The following is a 21,195-nucleotide window of genomic DNA, read 5'->3' as shown; positions in this document are numbered from 1 at the left end:
TTCAAATTCAAAAATTAAAAGGCTTTTTAGGATAAAATATGAGTAAAGGTTAAAATAGTCATTTAGCAATCATCCACGTAGGGAAATGTATTTTATTGTTTAGGTAATAAGTAATTGTATTGGATTGTGAACATTTTTTGAGTTGAAAGTAGTAAATTGTAGAAATTAAATGTTTAGGGATGCAAAATTGGTAACAAATTCGGAGTGCAAAATGGACCTTCTAAATATGAGGAAACTAAAAACTTATCAATATTTTGAAATATTAGTACTTTTTGTCGCTTAAACACTTAAAGGAAAATTAAGGAACCAAATTCGTCCATCCTCAATGATACGAGAGAAAGAAGTGACAAAAACCGTCTAAAATTCCATAACATTATTGACATTTGTCAAGTTGTTTGGGAGCTGGTCCCTTAGTTTTCCTTATATCTCCAATTCTATAAGGAAAGAAAATCTTAACTTTCCGGTGTAATAATATATTAGACATGAATGTTCTACCAGTGCTGTTCCTTTTCCTATGCTTCCTGTTGTTGACTTGTCCACACTCAAGTAGAGTAATAGGAAATTATTTGAAATATTATTATAATATTTTTTATAAAAATAAATTTTTTTATATATTATCAGTGTGTATTTTTTTACATTAGTAAGTTTAGATTATATTATATAATATGAATTTAAATTTAAAATTCAAATCATGCACATGTGGCATGCATATAAAGTTGCTAGTGAACAAAAAATAACTACACTATTAATGTATAAAAAATTAATATTTTTAGCAAAAAAATCATTACACTATTACTGTATAAAAATTTAATACTTTTTATAACATGATGCATGTGAGATAAAACAGTTAATTGAAAAATATATTTGCAATGCAAGTTAATAATTTTTTGCCTCTGTTAATCAATCGTCTGCGTTGCATCAATGGCAGTTTTGATATTTTAAAGTTTTGTAATCGCAGTATCACGGAAAAAATGCGATAAACGCAATAATCATGCATGTGCGTGTATAAAGTGCTGATGTCTCATGAATTGACCCTCGAGGTCAATACTCAATTACCTCTTTGCTAGAAAAATAATGAAAAGACAGTAAATGTCTTTCAAAAACCAGAAGTCGTTAGATTTGCCACGGAAAAGAATAAAAGTCACATGGGCTAGAAAGTAGGGTGAAGCAAAGGCATTTACAATCGCTTTTTTATATTACATGCATTACATTTTATTTCGAAAGCGCTACATTGTTATTTGAGAAAACGTTTCTGATAGCTTTTAAATTATTGTCTTTGCACAATTTTGACTTCTCAATTATATAAATTATTATAAATAAGCCCTCGAATAAAAAATATTTAGTTTAAAGACTTCCGTCAATTTTGGCCGTAAGAGATGACGAAATTAGAAGCAAACTAAAAAAAAAAAACATGAAAACAGCTTAAAAGTCCTTGTCGTCTGATTATTTCATCAAATTAGAGTCAGAAAAGGTGAAAAATGAAAGAAGATGGAAAGACATTAAAGTTCATGTTTTTAGTTGACTTAAGATATTTGGTTTTTAATCAAATTATGGGTTGATTTTTATATTTAGTTAGTTTTGCCCCTAATTCAGTTTCATTTAATGTCCAAAATTGATGAAAGTCCTTAAGCTAAACTTTTTTTTTTTTTTTGTTCAAAGACTTATTTGTAACAATTTATAGTTGAGAGGTTAAAACCATGTAAAGCTAATAATTTAGGGGCCTGCCGTAAAGTTTCCTCTTGTTGTTTCATGATTTGGATGTTTTTATCATAAGTGAAACCCAAGATGGTTTTACGAAGTGGTCCTATTATTCGATGCCAAATAACATCTCAATTATCTCAAGAAATGACCTGCAAAAATAGGGGGAGTTATATCTAGAGAAAGTTTCCACCCCCGAGTAAGTAATTTGTAGACATCAAATTCTAGAGAGAGAATGTAACTCCATCTTGTAGAGATTCCTCATGGACTTAACTATGTCAGCAGTGCCTCTATTGTTTGGGCTATAGCCTTATTACTTTCCTCTGGACCTATTTGGGCTGGAGCCTGGCAATTGGACCTGATCCAAAAAAGAACAAAGTTTTGGGCAACAAAATGTATAAAAATAGATTGCTGAGGTAAAAGCGGAGAAATTCACGATTAGGAAGTGTTTGACTTGTTCATTCGTTGAATCGAATTTGAATAAGTTCTTGTATCGAGGTTTAATGTTATTAAATATAAAATATTATTTATATTTGATTTGATTTATTGACAAATCAAATTTAAATAAATTCTTATTAAATCGAGATCGATTCAAATAGTTTGATTAATCTTTCAACTATATTTATATTAGATTTTGCACGTACGAATACTTTATCTTTAATCTTCCCAATTCTGACGCTACTTGAGTTGCCGTGAAACTACTTTGGTACAAAGTGAGATTATTACTATTTCTTGAACATATGTACTTGTAAGTTTAGAAGAAAAGTTCAACTTCAAAGATGATTTCAAATTGAAAAGTTTAAGAATGCTGGGCCCTATATTGGCTCGTCTCAGCTTTCAGCCGCAAGTTCGATTTTTTGCTGAAACAGTCACTATATATCATTCTTGAGAAATTTTACAAATTATTTTTTAAGAAAGTCATTCAAGATGTCTCTCATATCTTGTTAAATGAATTTTTTTGTTCTTTACCTTTAAAATATTAATTTTACATCCCTTACATATTTAAATCAACAAAATTCGATCCCAATTATAATTTTCAATCACTTTTTTAGTCTAAAATACCACGTGATTTACGTGTGAAATTTTTTGAAGTATAAAAAGATTATATCCCACTTGTTTAAGAGAAAAATAGAGAATATAAATTGAGTCAAATCTTACTTTCTTAGGAGAAAAATAAAATATAGTTGAGGTTAGATTTTACTTTTTTAGAAACAACAATGAATATAAATTAATTTATTTGTTTAATTACAAATAGTATATAATCTTTTCATTTTTAAAGAATGACTACGTATGAGTTGTATGATAGATTCAGGATAAAAAGTGATCGAACCACCAAATTTTGTAAAATAAAAAATTTAAGAATATAAAATAAATATTTCAAAAATGAGGATGACAATTCATTGCAAAATGTAAGGGATATTTTGGACGCTTTTCTCTCTTTCCAAACCCACCCCAACAACAACCCCCCCCCCCCCCCCCCCCCCCCCCAACAAAAACAACTCCAAGCGGCATCGTAATGTTCACCCTTCCCCTTTATTATTTCCTCTTGCCAGTCTACTTCACTACTAGTGCACAACCCAGAACTCCCAAAAGCAGTGGTGAAACCAAAAAGATACCTGAAAATCACCCAACCCAATTTGGAACAAATTTATCAAAACCCGCTGGAGGAGAAGAAAAAATAACTGAACGATAAATAGCTCAAGCCTGAATCCCAATCAAGAGAAGAAGAATGGCGATATCGGGAGATTTGAGGGTCTCTGCGGCGCTGGGCCCACATTCCATCAACCCTCTTCTTCGCTGCTCATTTCCACCTTCCAAGGTTTTCTTTCAGCTCCTTTTCTTCGTTTTGTAATTGTATTCTCTCTTTTCAGTTTGCGATGCTTGTTTAATGTCAAGGTGCTAACTTAATGGCGCTTAAAAATAAAGGAAAAAACTTTATGGCGCTTAAGGGTGTTTTCCCCCCCTTTTGTGAACTTAATAAATCGTTTCTTAATTTAAGATGGTAATCCGGTTGTGATTTCATTGAAACGCAGTTTTGTTGTTGTGTGATCTTATTCTTTGTGTAGCTTGGCCTTTTCTTTCTTTCTTTCTTTTTTTTACCAACCAACCCTTCTATGCTTTAGTCATATTTATGCCTTTAATGCTTTCGAGTAAATATGGAAAATTTCGAAATTTCACGTTTAAATACTAATGATATTGGATTTATGCTACACCTTTTTTCTTCTTTTTTCTAAAGGAACATTCATGGGAAATTAGGAATTATACGATAGATGAGTCTAGCTGCATAATTTAGACGTGGTGCAGCGTTGCACTGAGCATTTTCTTTTGGAGCTAAAGTTTAGATGGGTGGGAGCCAAAGAGTATGCATCTATAATTTAGAGTGAGGTATCAAGTTTTTTTTTTTTTTTGTTGATAATATGGTGCTTCTTGTTATGATTGTGCTTTGAATTTGTTTATGCTGATTATCCTTCTAAAGTTTCTGCTCATGAATTACTCTGTCATATATAGTTCACCTGCTGGTGAATTAATGCCTTTGTTTTGTTATTCTTTTATTGCTTCAAGTAGCTAATGTTTCCTTCAAGAGTTGTTATAATCTGTGAGTTTGCGATAACTGTGGAATCTGAACTGTTTAAAGCTTTTTGTATTTGAGCAAGTAAAATGCTTTCTTGAGACACATGCAAGTGCGTGAAAAGCATTCCAAGCATGCTATGGATTGATCTTGATATTTGGTCATCACAAGCATTACTGAATATTACCTATTTCAGTATCAAGTGTACATTAGAGGAGTTTGCTTCCAACGTGCTTTTGGTCAATAGAAGGTTTATGATTCTACTAGTGCTCTTTCTACTAGTTTGGAATGTCGTGAATCCTTTCTGGTTAAACATGCTTAGGAGTCTTTTGTTGTCTTCGACACCTATTGAATGGTGCTTTATGTGAATTTTAACAAGGTTCCAATTTACTTCCTCCAGAGGGCAGATTACATGTCACTGAGTGAATACTAATTTTATACTACAATTAAAAGTTGCTGAACATAAATTCATTAAATATCTTTTTTTTTTGGGGTGCAAGTAGTATAGCTTTCATTTGATTTTGCAATAATCTACACAAGGAGGGGGGAGTACCCCCAAGCATTTACAGCAGATATCGACCAATGGGCCTCATTACTTAATCAATTGTTCTGATAGGTACTGAGCATCTGTATCGTTTATTGATGTACCTATTCATTTATGGTATTACAGGTGGATTTTGGTTCTTTCCCTGGTGGTGGATCTGCTGTATTTGACGCAACGCCTAAATGGTCTCGTGCAGTACTTGAGGGCCACAATACGCGCTGTCATTCCAAACGATCTATTGGGATCTTTGGCGAACACAAGCTGTCCTCAAGTGCCATTGGCCAGGAACTTGACTACTTCCTACATAACGCCATAAACATGAACTTCTTAGAGCGGTTGAATTTGGCTTGGAAGATAATATTTCCTTCTCCTGCATCAAGAAGGAATTCCAATGCAAACATAGCCAAGCACCGCTTGAAGATGATTCTCTTCTCTGATCGATGTGCTGTGAGTGATGAGGCAAAACAGAAAATTGTAAGCAACATAGTGACTGCCTTATCTGATTTTGTGGAGATAGAATCACAAGATAAAGTCCAGCTGAGTGTATCAACAGATCCAGACCTGGGGACTGTCTACTCGGTTACAGTTCCTGTTAGACGTGTCAGACCAGAATATCAAGAGGAAGATCCTACGGGAACAATTACTAACATCGAGTATAAAGACAATGGAGAAAATTCTGGTTCTGTCGATGTCAAGTTCGACTTCTACGTCCCAAATAAAAAATTCAACGACTTCAGCTTGTGAGATGAAGCTTTTGCCAAGCAAGGAGGAAGGGAGAGAAGAATTAGAAGAAATGCAATTATGTTGTTTGCCAGTAGTGATATCATTTCTAACTTGGTTTTGGTCTTTGCTATCTCCTAGAATTGTTACAAACTTGTAGTCTTGCTACTCTTGTATATATTTACAATTTCTTGCTTAGGTCGTTGGAAATATGGGTAAATGTGAAAGTTGACGTTTCTTTGCAGTAATGGTCGTGCATCCATGTTTCGTGCACATCATGGCTGGTGTGTTTGGAGTGCACGTGTCTTGGTTTGTAGGAGCAAAAACATTAGGCCTTGGAAAATTCCAATATTTCCCCATTGTGCTGTATCCTGCTCATCTGACCTCACATTTCCTTCTTTACGGCCATTTTGCAGAGGTAGTTGAATACTCATGGGGGCAGTACTTCTGCCAGTTGTTTGGTGACCTGAAAAAGCTATGAACGCTCAACAGTCCCATGCTGGGCCGAGTTTGGAGTTTAGGGAAACAGAGAGAAGATCAAGCTCTTATCAGAAAATTTTCATGTGTTTAGTATGTTGCATAGGAGTTTAGCCAAGAAATGGAACATTTGGAGCTCGGTTGGTAGCATGAAGAATGACATGAGCCTTAAAAGTTTACCTACCTTCCCCTCCCCCAACGGGGAAGAAATCTTTATTCAATCATCTCGGATTCAATCCTTCAAAGGTTGGTCTCATAGATGAGAAAATGAAGTAGAAAAATGGAATTTTAGGAAGATATCAAGTCAGAAGAGAAAAGGAAAAAGAGTTATGGAAGGAAATGGAGAGGCGAAAGATTAAAAACAATGTGAAGTTTAAGTGTAAAACTTCTTTACAGTAGTATTACCAATATTTTCGACAATTCATAGTGTGAAATCCCCATTTCCTATATCATAGTCTTTAGGAAGGGTACTTTGTTTAACTAACCCGTCATTGTAAAGCCTTCCCGAGCTCAATACGGCGTCGTAATGGTGGACGCTGGCATCCATCCTGAAGAGTGAAGATAACACGTATTCGAATCGCGCCACGGCATTTCAAATTTTGGAGCCCAAATCCTCCGGCAACGACGTCGTTCTGAGAACCTCAAGCAGCAAAAGATTCCTGTTACCGCTAGTACTGCATTTGCAATTGCAGCGGTTGAACGACTTTGAGAGTCGCCCCCAATGAACATGAAACAAACCTGTTTAAGCTTCGGTAGCAACCCGATCCGCGACGCCATCTCCAGGATCCGATTCGCCCCGCATTCCAACCATCTCCTCATTTCTTCTTGGGACTCCGTAAGCTTTACCTCGGCAATAATAGCAGATTATGGAGACAACTGTGTCTTGAAATTATGTTCCAATTTCGAGTCTAATGTAGGCGTCTTTTTAGCTTTGCAGAGTCTTAGGTTGTATGATGTGGATGCATGTAAACTAAGACTTGAAGCTTCCGATGAATATCCACTTCTCGATTGTTGTTTCGCCGACGATTCGCTTGCTTTTTCTGCTGCAACAGATGGGTTGCTCCGCAGGTTCATTTTTGCTCTTGCTCTAGCTCCTTTTCTTTTTTCTTTCTTTTTTTTTTTTTTAAAAAAAAACCCTGCTTCTGAATTTCAAAATTAGAAATGGAAAATCGATATATTGCTTATTTTTGCGTTACATTGAGATTGGATGCTTTAATGTTTTGCCTTTTTGTTTAAGATTTGTTACTTAATTCTTTTTTTCCCTTTTATTGGAGAATTTTGGCAGGTATGATCTGAATTCCGGAGATGTAGATCGAATTGGAAATCATGATGAAGCTACTTGTGTCGAGTATTCAAACGAAACAAGTAAGCTTTTCTCTTTCCGCATAAATCTGATCGCATGTGGGTAGTTTCTTGGAGTGATGAGGAGGGATTCACTTACACCTCAGAATTTTGTTAACTGTATTGTCGGATTACAATATGTTGACGTGTTTATCTTTTTGTCTCTGAAGTTTTAATTGCTTAGTGCATTTTTGTACGTATCAAAATTCCAAAAAAGGCGTCTTTGTTATGCTATTGTGTCCACTTTGGAGTTGGATTTCGTAAAAGTTATCGAGTGGTAGAAATAATTTATCTTTATGGTGTAGGTAGATCCTCTGCCGTGGTCATATGGAAGCGTTTTTGTTACTTAATTGCTCCTACTTCCGTTGTGCACCACTGAGCATATGATTAACAATTTGATTTGATGCTGCTTATTATCGATGACATGTTTCCCTTTCCCAATTGTAACAGGTCTTGCAATCACTGCTGGTTGGGACAAAAAGATAAAGTTTTGGGACACGCGATTAGTCAAGTCTCTTCAATGCTTGGAGAATCTTGGTGGAGAAGTAGAGTCCATGTCCCTCTCGGAATTTCATTTGATGATTGCTGTTGGGACATCGGTAAGCACATACGACCTGCGTAAGCTTAGCAAGTTAGATCAAGCCAAAGAATCATTTATGGACGTTCAAATAAAATGTGTCCGTCCTGGTTTTGAAGGTGCGTTAAAAATATGCACGTAGTATCATTATCTCCAATGTTAGTCTTTCTAAGCTAGCAGACAACTCACGATAACCTAACCTGATATTGTTCTTTGTTGCAAGAGATATGTCTGCCAAAATAAACTTCATTATTTCTGGTCTTGGAGTTACTTGGTAACAAATAAGGACAGCAGATTTATTGTATTTGTGGTGTGCTAGTATTATAGTCCTTTTTACGGTGAAGATTACTTCTAAGGAAATATTATATTTGAATAGTTATTTATCCTTCTTGACATTAAAAGGTGAATAGCCTGTTCATGCAGGCTTTGCAGTTGGGTCATTTGATGGACGGGTTGCTTTGGAGTATGTCAACGATAGCAACTCAAAGAGTGGCAGGTCAGTATGTATGATTTCTGGTAGTTTAAAGCACTGAATGTTCCTGTAAGGTAACGGATTTCTGAAGGTCTACCTTCACATGTTAAAGGTTTTGTCTCTTGTGTCTCATTAAGTTTGGTTGTAATGCTATTATGGTTATACTTTCATCTCCAAAGCTATTATACATTTTTGGTAAAAGGAATCTTGTTTACTAGTATCCACTTCAATCTACTTCTAAAATTCTTTGCTGGGTCAAAAGAATTTCTTGTTCCTCTTGGTTTAAAACTTAAGCATAAGACAGAGGTCAATTGTCATGATGGACTACAGAGATCTCAGAAATTAGTACATCCTTTTGTTGGTATGCGGATTTCAGTGGTATTATTCGTTGTATACTAGATGCCCTTCCTCATGAAGTGTGTTAATGGCTTATAAACTCCCTTTTGCAGCACCATGTTATTGTACAAAAGGGAATACTTAAATTTTAAGCTCTGTCACCAAAAACACTAAATGGGTTTCCAATCTTTTGTTCATGTTTCGTACTCTCTTAAATTGTTGGAAGCATAATTTCACAACTAACTTCAGATTTGTAACTCTATAATGCCTTTATAAATGACTTAACATGCTGCACTAGGTAGAGAAATTTTTGTATTGTACTTTGTTCATCTTATTTCAGAAGTAGCAGTCCAGATTTCTGAGTCTTTACGATTTTAATTTTTCTTTCATGTTTTAGTAAAAATAATTTTTTTTTTGCACTTTTCAGATGATATGTGGTAAAGACATGCCTTTGACTCTAAACTTTTGCAGATATGCTTTCCGATGCCATCCGAAGAAAAAGGATGGAAGGCATCATATTGTCCCTGTGAATGATATTGCATTTAATCCATGGTATGTGATTCTTTGCTATAATCTTATTGTTCTGAATTGATAGATTGTGAACTTTCCCTTAGTATATGAGACTACTCGCATGTTTCTCATGTTTCAGCCTGCCCACTATTTTTGTCACTGGTGATAATGAAGGTTACGCTTCAACATGGGATGCTCAGAGTAAGAAAAGACTATATGAGGTACATTTTATGTGCACTTTTATGAGATTGCATCAGCTGCTGTCAGGGTGAATTCAAACACAGAGTTGAAATTTTGGTTTGTGCAATCTTTTCTGAATTAAGAATCTAGTATTTGATCGAGTGGTAGAAAAATGTGCCTACTCCTACATGAGTTTAGGATCTTCTCTAAATTTAGGATGAAGCTTTGAGCTCTGTAGGTATATGTAAATGTAATGGTTAGTATTCTAGAAAATGTGTTTACTGTGACATGGATTGCGTTGTGGTAATTCTCATGCTTTTGTGAATCAATCAATGGCATTTACATTTGCCAAAGTAGCTTTTGGAGCTTTGAAAATATTGAATCGTCATGTCTGTGTCTGCACTTTGTTCTTATTTCTACTTCTCATGTCTGACTTGAACGTGCTAGATTGAAAATCTTTTCTTCTTTGCTAAACTGTTCTACTTCTTGTCTTGTTTTCAATTATTTTTTACCTTCTACTTCTAAATAACTTCTTTCAAAATGCTACCGCTCTCTCTGCAGTTGCCGAGATTTCCCAACGCTGTTGCCTCACTTTCTTATAGCTATGATGGACTACTTTTAGCAGTTGCATCGAGTTACACATACCAAGAAGCTAATGAAAGGTTAGTAATCCTCTAGTTATTCAAATATTTGGTTTACTGAGAGTATCCTTTTTCACATGCAAAGCTTTGGAATCGGAGGAGCATGCTGGTAGTTATTGTAGAGCTCATTAAGTTTTCCAAAATGTAATACCCTTTAGTATTTCTAAAGTGGTCTACTTGTTCCATACAAGATTTCATATTCTCCTCTATAATCATCATGGATCCATCTTCTCGAGAGGATTCAAATTATTGTGATTGCAGAGTGTGAATTCAGGCTCTTATATAACTCAACTTCTCAAAGTAGGATTAGAGCCATTTCATGTGCTTGAATATTCCATGGTAAATTAGTCATGGTCTTAACACTAGAAATTTTCCACCAATACTCAAACTGATTTCAAACTTAAATGTCCCTATGATTATCCTTAGGGTCTTTCAGTTGTAGCTCAGATTTCTTGACATATGAAGAAATCCTATTTCAAATTGATTGTGGCAGAATTACGAATCATATTGGTTTGCTTAGCTTTAGTGAGTTTGGATGATAGAAGTCTCGTAGTTTATTGGAACTCATTTATTTGAGGAAATATGTGAAGTTTTAGGTATCTTCTTATGCTAGAAGTCAACATTCATAATCCCATCATGGCATCAGTAAGTTGATTTTAAGGTGGTAGATTTACTTGTATCGATTGCGCATTGCCATGTCAGAGAGGAGCTACCTCAGATATTCTTGCATGAAATCAATGACCTCAACATTTCATCCCTTTCTGCTGGGAGTTCAAAATAGGAGCAACTGCAAAAGAGTATGAAGTTTTTACGCCATCTAGCGGACCATCGATCCAATACTTTGCCTTGCTTCTCTGTGGAACTTTTTGAATCACGTTTTTGAGTGATTCGGAAACAATTCCACGAATGTCTTTCTGCTGAAGCCTGCAACAGAGTGAAGCCCTCCAACCGGACGAGTGGGATGAGATTTGTGCCTTCCTTCCGTCTTTAGCACTGACATTTGCTTACTAGTGCACTATGCAACTCTGGTTGTTTGGAAACTTAAAACCGAATGGCATTAGTCCTTGTCCTTGGAAGGAAGCTCCCGTTTCGCAAAAACCGTGGAGCTAGTGCATTGACGCTGGATGTGGTCCGCGAGCGTTTTAATGCTCGACTACTAACTGCAGAGCTGGTGGTTACTTTGACCTTTTAGAATTTGCTTGTACTAATTTACGCTTTTGTCTTCAACTATTAAACTCTCTATTTTACCATATTTTTTACAGTTATTTGTGATGTTAACGTTATTGAACTGTTGAATGAAGACATAGTCGAATCGAATAGGAATTTTGAGAAGAAACCTGGTTTTGTGGCAATTGACGAAATGAGTGGTGTGTACCATCCATGAATTTTGACTTCTTGTACCTATCTGATGATTTCGATTTGATGATTCTTCCTCATCTCTTTAACCTTACTGCTTATGACAACAGGTACTACTAGTGGGTTTGTTTGGATAGTGTATTATTTGAAATACTATGATACTTTTTGTGATATGATGTATGTGAAATAAAAAGGTGATTGGGAATATAAAAAGGTAGGTTGGAAAATGTGTTTATGATGCAAGCGAAATATTATTTAGAATAATTTTGGTATCCAAACACTCCCACTATTATGTATTCCACGTTTGAACAGGAATCGGCTGCTTACAGCTAGTTTGACTCTTCTTGCTTCTGAAATAAATCCGGCACCCTGTCCAAATAATTATAATAATAATAATAATCACTCTACAAAACAAAAAACTTTCTTTTTTCCCGGTGGAAAACTGGTTATTGTGAAACAAATTCAAATTAAAAAATTTTGAAGTTTGTTAGAAATATATTGTTTGGAATTATTATTGTAATACTTTTTATGATGTAATGTTTGTAACATGAAAAAATGATTGAGAATATAAAAATATAAGTCGAAAAATATGTTTATGATGGATGCAAGGGAAATATTATTTGAAAAAATTTGATATATAAACAAACTTTTTTTTTTTTTTTTGTCAATCCAGGAAGTATCCAGTTTTGCCAAACTAATCTCCCTGGACCTGGAGTACTCCGTCCCCAAGAGCACCCAAGCGATATGTGAAGCCAGAATCGAACCGCGCCTCACGAGGAATACCTCGAGGATTCACCGGCTGAACTGATCCCGAGAAACTTGAAAAAATTTGATATATAAACAAACTTATCTCATTTGGTAGTTTTTGTAAAGGCTGAATAGTAATCGGCTAATGTTATATTTTGGTAAATTCTGAATCTTATTTTTTATTTAAAAAATCTTAAAAACATAATATATAAACAACAAATATTAGAAAAAATTAATAATTCAAATTCAAAATCTATAATTAATTAAAATAATTAACTGATAAGAAGTACAACATGCATGAATGATTGATGAGACCTCAACAATTAATAATGCTAATGCTACCCTTCCGCCACAACGAAAGGCTACCATTTCATTGCATGTTCACTTTGTACGGTTAAAATTAGCCATTGTCGATAATCATGCATTTTGATACATGCGATCCCCGCTCAGAGAACAGGAGTAGGATTACAAAGTCCGATTTGATACACCCTAACATCTCTCTCAAAAGAGTCTCCTCGGGCGGCTGACCCTACCCAGTACAGTGAAAGAGAGTCAGCCTACACAAGTTGTTAAATTGGTAAAATTGAGCCATTTTCTTATCAAAAGTCGTTGCTAATACGAGAGTGGGTGATGTACAGGAATCTCACCCAAACTTATTATGATCTCGAAAATATGCTTTAATCTGTAATAGTAGTGATTGGAGCGAAATTTACCCAAATTTTTTTGCATAAGAAAAACGAAAGAGAACCAATCATTCGTATTTGGCAGTTAAGGGTGAAAATTGTGAGAAGATAAAAATTTTAAATAAATGTAAGAGTCTGATTCAATTCGAGTACCGCATCGTTTCGATGCAAATATAAAAAAAATGATAAAATGTCTAATCAAAAAATTATAAACATCAAATTTTTATATATATTTCACGCATATTACATACGTATTTCACGCATATTACATTTTAATTGGTAAGAACGAATTACTCCTTCACAAAAGATCGGTCTTAATGTGAGGATGGACAATGTTTAAGAATTCCCATAAGCGGTCGATGATGTCGAAAATATGCTCTAACCCTGTGGCAGTAGGTGATTAGAGTCAAATCCATCATGCCTAACAGTTGATAGTGGAAAGGATGGAAAGATTAAAAAAAATTAAAAATAAAAATAAGTAATTGGGGGAGTCTTGTTAAAGTACAGCGTCGTTTCGACGCAAACATCAAAAAATGATAAAATATCTAATCCAAAAAAAGATAAACATCAAACGGCCCAGATTCCATCCGGACTTCACCCTCTTTACATCACATTTCAAAAACCCTAAAATCTCCTCCGGTATAAAGTCGGACGCTCACGCTTGTGCCCTCAGCCTCTGCTATTTCTCTCTCAACTTTTCGTACCTTTTCTGTTTCTCTGAATTTGGCTTTTTAGCTGAGCTTTCTTTCTTCGAAGCGAAGGAGAAGAAGATGTCGGACGACGAGCATCATTTCGAATCCAAGGCCGACGCCGGAGCTTCGAAGACTTACCCTCAGCAGGCCGGTACTATCCGGAAGAACGGTTACATCGTCATCAAAAACCGCCCTTGCAAGGTTTTATTATTTTAAGCTAATTTTTCCAGTTTTTATAATGATTTTCTGAGTGCATATGTTTAATTTGGACTTTGAGTAGCATATTTCAGATGTTCTGCTTTTGATTGAATACAGTGATTTGTTTATGGTCAATTGGAGGTTAGATTCTGATAGAAAAGAATAGAATTTTTGAAATGAAAATTTGAGCACGTGAAAACTACGTTGTTTAGAAAATTAGAATTAAGTAACTGAAAGTCTGTTTTGATTTTTTCTGAAGAAATAAAAAGGCTAAGTTAGGAGATTGGATGGTGTATTAGTTGCATAGACGGATCGATAAACAGAATATTTCTTTCGAATTAGGATTAGTGAGCTATTTCCTATAATCTGAGTGAGTTCAGATCTGACGTCATTTTAATTGCTCTGCTGTCGGGTACTTGTTTGAGAAGGTTTTGACTTGATGAGGCTTAGTTAATTGGATTTTTATGTCCTAATCATGAAAGCTTTCTGTAGCATATGTAAGTACTAATCTATTTATTTATCTTATTAGTTTCATCTTCTCGTATGAAATTGATTGCTTTCTTTGATGGTTAATTTCTCAAATTTAGTAACCTTTCTATTGGAGCACACTGAAAAACTGATAGCGGACAGTTTATCAGATTTGAGTGAAGAGTTCTGTTTGAAGCAAAACTGAACATTATTTGTACTGTTATGTAGATGTGTGCAAAATTTTGGTAATGATCTCACGCAGAATAAGAAGTGAGCTTTGGCGTTCTTCTTGTTCACCTTGTACTAATATAGTCTTTTTTGTTGTATCATTTCCTATCTTATAGGTTGTTGAAGTTTCGACTTCCAAGACTGGCAAGCACGGCCATGCTAAATGCCACTTTGTGGGCATTGATATCTTTAATGGAAAGAAGCTTGAAGATATTGTTCCTTCTTCCCACAACTGTGATGTACGTTGTTCCGCTTCGTCTTGAAATGCCACTGTACCATTGGCCATATTTAAATACGCGATTCCCCTTTAATTTTTTTTTTTTCTGGATTTTAACTGGCTGTCTTATTTTACAGGTGCCCCATGTCAATCGTACCGACTACCAGCTCATTGATATTTCTGAGGATGGATTTGTAAGTGCCGATGCCCCTTTATCCCATTGTTTACTTGTATACTTTCCCTGATGGGGTGTAGGCTAATTCAACACTTGAAACATCGCAGGTCAGCTTGCTCACTGAGAATGGAAACACTAAGGATGACCTGAGGCTTCCAACCGATGAAAATCTGCTTACACAGGTAGTAGATGTTTCGTTTTGCTAATTTCTGAATAGGTGGGGTGCAGTCAACTTGTCGGTATGGTTTGTTTGGTATGGTTTACTAGACAGTTGTCGGAGTTCATTTATTCACTTTGACTTGATCCTTGGTTACATATAGAATGTTAGTAAAGGAAAAGGAAGGTATGTTTTCTGATGTTGTAGTTATCAATTCTAGAAATGCTAAATGTGGCTATATGCTTTCATGAATTTGTTATGCAATGACTTATGAAGCTCTGACTTGGCTGAAGACGTAACTGTTTCGAGATTCTAGTTTTGGATATTGAGGTCATAACTCATTTGTTGAACACCGTTGGGGTGTTCTTTTCCAAGCTCAATCAGTATTGTTACCCTTTTTTTGGCTGATTCCCCTCAATGCCTCAGCAATAGGGAGATGGGAGGGAGGCTTCAAATTTGATGTTACAGTATTTTTCAAGTTCTTGTGCACATGCATTGCTGTGTAGTTAATGAAATTTGCTGGTATCTGTACAGATCAAGGATGGATTCTCTGAGGGAAAGGACTTGGTTGTGTCAGTGATGTGTGCCATGGGAGAGGAGCAGATCTGTGCCCTGAAGGATATTGGCCCCAAGTAGCTGTTTGTCAAAGGAGTTGCTTGAGGCTTTTATATCTTATATAGGGAATGGACATGATATTGACTTAGCGCGAAGGGAGGATCATGAATTACCGTACCTTTTCATCGTTAAATCATTTTATACTAGATTCTTGATAATATGTGGCCTCAGGGTTTTTAAGAGATCACTTTGATGTTGAGGTGTTCTGAGTTCTTGTTTCTGTTTGATTACTGTCTGAACCCGTTCTGTTATTCTGTGTGGGCCATAATTAATCTGGCAAGGAAGTGTATAAACTTGTAGCACCTTCAACTGTTGTGAAGTTGCGAAATTTAGTTTCACAAGTGAATGAATTGATTCTCCTAGTTACTTCTTGGTGTTCTATCTATGCAGATTTATCTGGAAGCTTTTTCTTCGAAGTTTTTTGTGGTTGTGAGTATTTGTGCCGCATGGGTAGATGCTTCTGAGCGTATATAGCTTCTGAAGTACAGGATCACTTGTTTTCTGGTATTTCCTATTGCGAGTTTATTGAGTTATATACTTCGAGGTAGGTGGACGATCCTGTTGTGCATTAAAATGTCTGAAGCTAGTTTTAGTTGCAGGAAGATCTCCTTACGAGAACAATGGGTGCCGTGTCCGTGTCCAAAATTTTGGAGTTGGACAGAAAAACAAAGGTTGAGAACTTGACGTTGTGGCTTGCTAACAATCCATTTGCCTGGCAGATGGCCATCTGAGCGTTGCCCTACTTGTTAGCTTTATCATTGACTTGGTTGCTGCACTAGTTAAACTCCATCATTGGCACTCGTAACATCATTAAAACATTTGGACTTCTCTCAAGCTAGCTGCAGGGGTTGGAAAGAAGGTTTGAAGTAAAAATCCCCACCTATTCTCCGGGACCGAAGGAAAGTATAAGATGAAGATGATTGAAATGTAAATCAAATAATTGATATTTGTCTCAATGTTGACCAAATCGTCCCCGCATAGCAAGATGTTTTGGCTTGTTGAAAATAACGTTCCAAGGAGCATGTCTGATGATTCAACCCAACGCAGCCAATAAACCCGAGAATGAAATTTACGAAATTGAAGATGCTTCAAAACAAGAAGCCTTGCCAACTGCTACGAAGAACAATTTCGACAAAAATATTTCAGGTCCTCCCGATACTTGATTCCTAACGGAGATTAATTCTTTCAATAGCCCCAGTTTGGCTTGCATTGCTGTTCAGACAAAAGCCCTTCTACAAGTCGCCAATTTCCATCATGCGTCCAGCAGTTCATTGCTGTTGTCTTAAAGGTCTTACAATTGTTCCAAGCCAGCTCTCAGGAACATTGTGTTTCAGGTCTCCACTTAAAGCAATCTTGGAGTGCTCCGTTGCTGCCTGTATCATCCCAAACCCTTAATCTGTCATTAATATAAATAGCATAAAAGCTGTTACTTGTTAGTGTTATATTACCTTCACAATGTATACATCAATTCCAAGTTTCGCAATCATAGCAGCTTCTGATATTTTAGTCACCATGCCTCCAGTCGTATCATGAGCTGCTACGGTTACCACAACTGTTGATGGAAATAGAATGCTTACTAATAATGAAAGTCCAGATGAAAATTCCAACAAAACAAACAATTACTTGACAAAATTAAGTTTCCTCCAGCAGTTCCACAGACAGGAAACTAAGACTTAAAACCTCATAACAGTAAAAATTGATTATATCTAACCTTGTTTGCTTGCATCTTGTACGTTTGGTTTCACGACCGACCAGCTTCCATCTTCATGGACAGCTGTTGTAAAATGATCGATCAGTCCCCCATGAGTTTAGTTTAACATGAGAATGAGAGCAATATATCCTCAATCATGGACTTGTGCTCACCTATTTCTCTGAGAAGTACTGCACCAGGCTCAGTTGGCGGGCGGTCATGTACTCCTAAGACATCTGTCTATGTCAACTTTGTATAGGGCATACACTGAAAAGTCAACTAGCAAGAAAAAAAACTGGAAACAATATTATCAGGGTAATGGGCCCCACGTATTAGAATTGCTTTTGAAATGGCACTAAAGGAATTTGAACAGCTTGATCTATTGCCAAGCCCTTTGAGCAACGTATGTAGGATACGAGAAAAACAACAAACTCAGGCTTCAGTTCTTCAGCCAAATACCGAATGATTACGTCTCCACTTAATATGGTGCAATCCTAAGCCATTGAAGGAGTTAATACAGAGAATAGCCAAGTCACCTTGCCACTCACAGGGAAGAGACGTCAAACCTGTGAAGTATCAAGCACTGCATCTCCATGCAGAACCTGATTCATCAAATCAAAATCACATTATTCTTGAGTTTCATATTATATGAACAGATACACGTAGTCTTGATTTTACACACTAAAATGCTATCTGATCCGAGTCATCCATAATCTTATAGATGAAGGAACTGTAATATGACTGCACGAGACAATTATTTACTAGTAAAACACAAGCTTAGCCCATTAAAAATGTTCTCCTGTTTTCATTCCCTTATTTTTTAAAGTAGAGTTTGAGCTTGTCTCATGATTGCAAATGCTTTTAACACTTTTGAGGTAATGCATAATGCACTACTTATTGGCCGTTCACCATAATGTCACTCAATTATCATCCCATACATCAACTGTGACCTGGTCTAGAGCATTGGGTTGGAGAAAGAAGCATGTCTGTACATTTACTAAAATACAGAATTTATGCGCTAATAAAGGGCATTTTAAGTTGTCAATAAAGAAAACCACTAAGGAACTTCATATGTTACAGTGTGCTATATATAACAGAGTGCATAATTAGATTCTTAGAATAGAACTCGAGATACAATTTTTGAGTTACTAAAATTAGTTGTCACAATAGCATTGCTTTATTTTAAATATAGCTGTAGGTCTACAGAAGACACAGCACAACTGTAAATGAGGAGACCATGTACAATTAAGGAATATCCTAGATTTAAAAGGGAAACAAAACACAGATTTTTTGACAACAAAGTATTTCTCACATCTCAAAATCAAAGAGGATTCTATTTAACTCTAAAAGGTAATGCAATATGTTCAGAAGGTGTAATTGACAAGAAGTCCAAGTCACACGATTTTAAGTTTAACTTACAGGTACGAAGCCAGAATCCAAAGCCTTAACTACCATACTCACATTGGCTGCTTCCATCTATAAATGTATGAAGTCAAAATTAGACATCTGTTTTCACTACAATCAACTAAATACAAGAGAAAGTAACAACTAGAATAATTTTGATATCAAAAGATTCACAGAATAAAGTTTTGCCTTCTAACATTTCTTTCACACGTCAACCAACCACATGAAAATGGAGACATTCCGATAGAAGGAATACCCTCTGCGAGACAAACAAAAGAAAACTGGGTCAACAGAAATTGCATGTGTAAATGGAAACATCAACAAATGCCTATGATAAACACGACCAATTATCAGAAGATTAGATGGCTAAGTTGATTCATGCAAATCTAGCAGCAGCAATAGGAAATAGTTTTGTTCTCATGCTCCGTCTAGCATCCTTTACTGATGCCATTTTTGTTAATTGCCTTCAAGATGACATCTACAGAATACAAACCACCCCTCCCCTTCTCCTCCTCAACACCCCCCCCCCCCCAAAAAAACAAACAAACTTCCAAAAAAAATAGATTTCACAGCAGATCTTCCAATGTTAATATCAGATCTTTATACATATTTAATGGGCAGGTAGATAGTCGCTAGAATAACTACCACTGGAATGGCTAGGCGTATACATAATGAAGAAGCATCAAAGGGATGTAGCTGATATATTAAATTGGAGTTGTACCTTTTGCTAGAGCCCTAACAATCTCATGATTCAGGGATGTAACCTGCAAAAGAAAGCCAATATCTAAAGAATCATAATTGAAAAGATCTTTTATAGCAACAATAGAGAAGAAGGATACAAAAAGCAGCCAATCACATAATTATAAAGAACAATAAACTGACTTTTCGTGAATTCCTCTAGTTATCACTTAGCAAGTCGAAGGCCGAAGTCACCTGAGGGCCAATTCTAAAAGTCAAGCTATAAGTTGGATTTTAGTATCACTGGAAAGCATACTCAGACAAGGTCAATATCTTCAGCATATCAAAGGTGGGAACAAAAAATCTAAAATCTGAGCATTTTACCAAATAACTTTATGATGATTGGATATCAAAATCCCAGAAAAGTGTTAGATCTTACAGAAATACGTGTTGCAACAAAACCAGCCTTGACAAGGGATTTGCAAAGACCACCCTTATGAACCCCGGATTTGCTAGCTTGGAAGTGTCCAAATGAACCTGCAAACGAAGATCTAAACTTTAAGCTATCTGCAAGCTTTTTTAATAACAGCAATACTGTTCCATTAAACTTCAGTTAATGGTAGTTTTTGTTCTGTTTGCAATTTCAATTGCTGAGAATTAAGAATGGGATCATCACAAATAGTCAAATGAAAAATCATAAGCCTTTTCAACAAAGATGTACACTAACCTGCACCATGAACAACAACAAATTTCTCAAAGTCTACTTTAAATTCATCACAGCATCCATCAATGGTACTTGGCGTTTCTGATGTTCCTGGCCTCTTGCTCCAATCCATTCCAAGAACTTTTCCAGAATCCGGACATGATAACATCACTTGCCGTAGCTGTTTTGAAACAGTGTCAAGATTCTTCTCATTTATTGTTTCAAGCTCATGCTTGCAAGTAATTGCTGCACCTCCTGTGAGATAAATATCACACCAGCAAATTATGTTAAAATATGTGGAGGAATTTGTTCACTACTAGCATAAATATGCATATTTTTCTGGTTATTACAATTTATACATGCATTCATTCCTGGTTATCCCAATTGTAAAGAGCTCTAAATGTCCAATAAAAGATAATCACGTCCAAACTTAACAAACAAACAAAAGAAGACCTTTATCCACATTATTTGGGGTTGGCCGTCGGCTTACAACTCACAAATCACTTAACATGTCCTTGGTTTATCAGCTTCCTAGCATCAGAAGCATCACAAAACTTGAATCCCTCAAATGTGTACTATTTATCATCCGAACTCATCTTCAAAAGAAACAGTTTTCTCTGCACTCTTTTACTCTATCCCTTCAAAAATACTACAGATTACAAATCCAAGAACTAAACAACAAGATTCTGAAGGTGAATGAGCATTAACCTTGGACTCTGCTATTACATGATTATGGAGAATCATCTACTGAAAAGAGACTACTTTTGATTAATTCAGCTAACGAATTGGATTCTGCGGACCCTTGGCTAATCGAGTTAAAAGGGATGCAAATTATATAGATAATGGCCAAGAAATCTAGTAATTAAACAAATAGAATCTACACAAACCACAGATCTCAGGAAAGATTAGACACTAAGACTGCATACCAAGTTTGACGATGCAGCGGATTGGCTTTGACTGAAACGGGGAGGTGGAAGTTTTGCTAAGTGCGTTCTGCTGCTGCTCCTCCATTGTGGCTGTTATTTTGCTGCAAGATTCCTTGGCTTTGCTCTCCCCAACTCCTATATTAGCGGAAGACATTGGAATAATGCCTTTTTTTTATAAGCCTTTTAACTTAAC

General features: G+C 35.9%; 4 protein-coding genes across 4 annotated transcripts; 3 read left to right on the top strand and 1 right to left on the bottom strand.

Annotated features, from left to right (window-relative positions):
* The first annotated feature begins 3,191 nt into the window (after positions 1–3,191).
* LOC113719086 (cell division topological specificity factor homolog, chloroplastic) lies at positions 3,192–5,779 on the top strand. Its single transcript, XM_027244110.2, has 2 exons — positions 3,192–3,517; positions 4,938–5,779. Exons 1-2 carry the CDS (start codon positions 3,428–3,430, stop codon positions 5,553–5,555), a joined length of 708 nt encoding a protein of 235 aa, XP_027099911.1. The 5' UTR covers positions 3,192–3,427; the 3' UTR covers positions 5,556–5,779.
* Positions 5,780–5,909: 130 nt separating this feature from the next.
* Positions 5,910–11,330, top strand: LOC113719085 (mitotic checkpoint protein BUB3.3). Its single transcript, XM_027244108.2, has 9 exons — positions 5,910–6,843; positions 6,946–7,076; positions 7,294–7,373; positions 7,800–8,045; positions 8,350–8,422; positions 9,206–9,286; positions 9,384–9,465; positions 9,986–10,086; positions 10,768–11,330. Exons 1-9 carry the CDS (start codon positions 6,730–6,732, stop codon positions 10,844–10,846), a joined length of 987 nt encoding a protein of 328 aa, XP_027099909.1. The 5' UTR covers positions 5,910–6,729; the 3' UTR covers positions 10,847–11,330.
* Positions 11,331–13,395: 2,065 nt separating this feature from the next.
* Positions 13,396–15,967, top strand: LOC113719087 (eukaryotic translation initiation factor 5A). The gene is made up of 5 exons (XM_027244112.2): positions 13,396–13,744; positions 14,554–14,676; positions 14,792–14,848; positions 14,937–15,011; positions 15,521–15,967. Exons 1-5 carry the CDS (start codon positions 13,622–13,624, stop codon positions 15,620–15,622), a joined length of 480 nt encoding a protein of 159 aa, XP_027099913.1. The 5' UTR covers positions 13,396–13,621; the 3' UTR covers positions 15,623–15,967.
* A 551-nt stretch (positions 15,968–16,518) lies between these two features.
* On the bottom strand, positions 16,519–21,195 carry LOC113719084 (isopentenyl phosphate kinase-like). Its single transcript, XM_027244107.2, has 12 exons — positions 21,003–21,195; positions 20,101–20,331; positions 19,813–19,910; positions 19,417–19,459; positions 18,893–18,954; positions 18,711–18,767; positions 17,858–17,893; positions 17,708–17,785; positions 17,465–17,531; positions 17,313–17,375; positions 17,050–17,153; positions 16,519–16,974 (listed from the first exon to the last, which is right to left on the bottom strand). Exons 1-12 carry the CDS (start codon positions 21,154–21,156, stop codon positions 16,870–16,872), a joined length of 1,098 nt encoding a protein of 365 aa, XP_027099908.1. The 5' UTR covers positions 21,157–21,195; the 3' UTR covers positions 16,519–16,869.

The sequence above is a fragment of the Coffea arabica genome, chromosome 11e (genome assembly GCF_036785885.1).
Source record: "Coffea arabica cultivar ET-39 chromosome 11e, Coffea Arabica ET-39 HiFi, whole genome shotgun sequence".
Lineage (NCBI taxonomy): Eukaryota > Viridiplantae > Streptophyta > Magnoliopsida > Gentianales > Rubiaceae > Coffea > Coffea arabica.
This window is presented reverse-complemented; position numbering and strand designations above follow the sequence as displayed.

Bases quoted from the DNA above. Each gene is read 5' to 3' on its own strand.
- LOC113719087 (XM_027244112.2), top strand. From the start codon at position 13,622: ATGTCGGACGACGAGCATCATTTCGAATCCAAGGCCGACGCCGGAGCT. The intron at 13,745-14,553 runs GTTTTATTATTT...CCTATCTTATAG, and splicing joins TCAAAAACCGCCCTTGCAAG to GTTGTTGAAGTTTCGACTTC. The intron at 14,677-14,791 runs GTACGTTGTTCC...CTTATTTTACAG, and splicing joins CTTCTTCCCACAACTGTGAT to GTGCCCCATGTCAATCGTAC.
- LOC113719084 (XM_027244107.2), bottom strand. From the start codon at position 21,156: ATGTCTTCCGCTAATATAGGAGTTGGGGAGAGCAAAGCCAAGGAATCT. The intron at 19,460-19,812 runs GTAAGATCTAAC...TTTCTTTTGCAG, and splicing joins TTGTTGCAACACGTATTTCT to GTTACATCCCTGAATCATGA. The intron at 17,894-18,710 runs GTAAGTTAAACT...TTGATGAATCAG, and splicing joins TGGATTCTGGCTTCGTACCT to GTTCTGCATGGAGATGCAGT.
- LOC113719086 (XM_027244110.2), top strand. From the start codon at position 3,428: ATGGCGATATCGGGAGATTTGAGGGTCTCTGCGGCGCTGGGCCCACAT. The intron at 3,518-4,937 runs GTTTTCTTTCAG...ATGGTATTACAG, and splicing joins GCTCATTTCCACCTTCCAAG to GTGGATTTTGGTTCTTTCCC.
- LOC113719085 (XM_027244108.2), top strand. From the start codon at position 6,730: ATGAACATGAAACAAACCTGTTTAAGCTTCGGTAGCAACCCGATCCGC. The intron at 6,844-6,945 runs GTAAGCTTTACC...TTAGCTTTGCAG, and splicing joins TCATTTCTTCTTGGGACTCC to AGTCTTAGGTTGTATGATGT. The intron at 7,374-7,799 runs GTAAGCTTTTCT...CAATTGTAACAG, and splicing joins CGAGTATTCAAACGAAACAA to GTCTTGCAATCACTGCTGGT.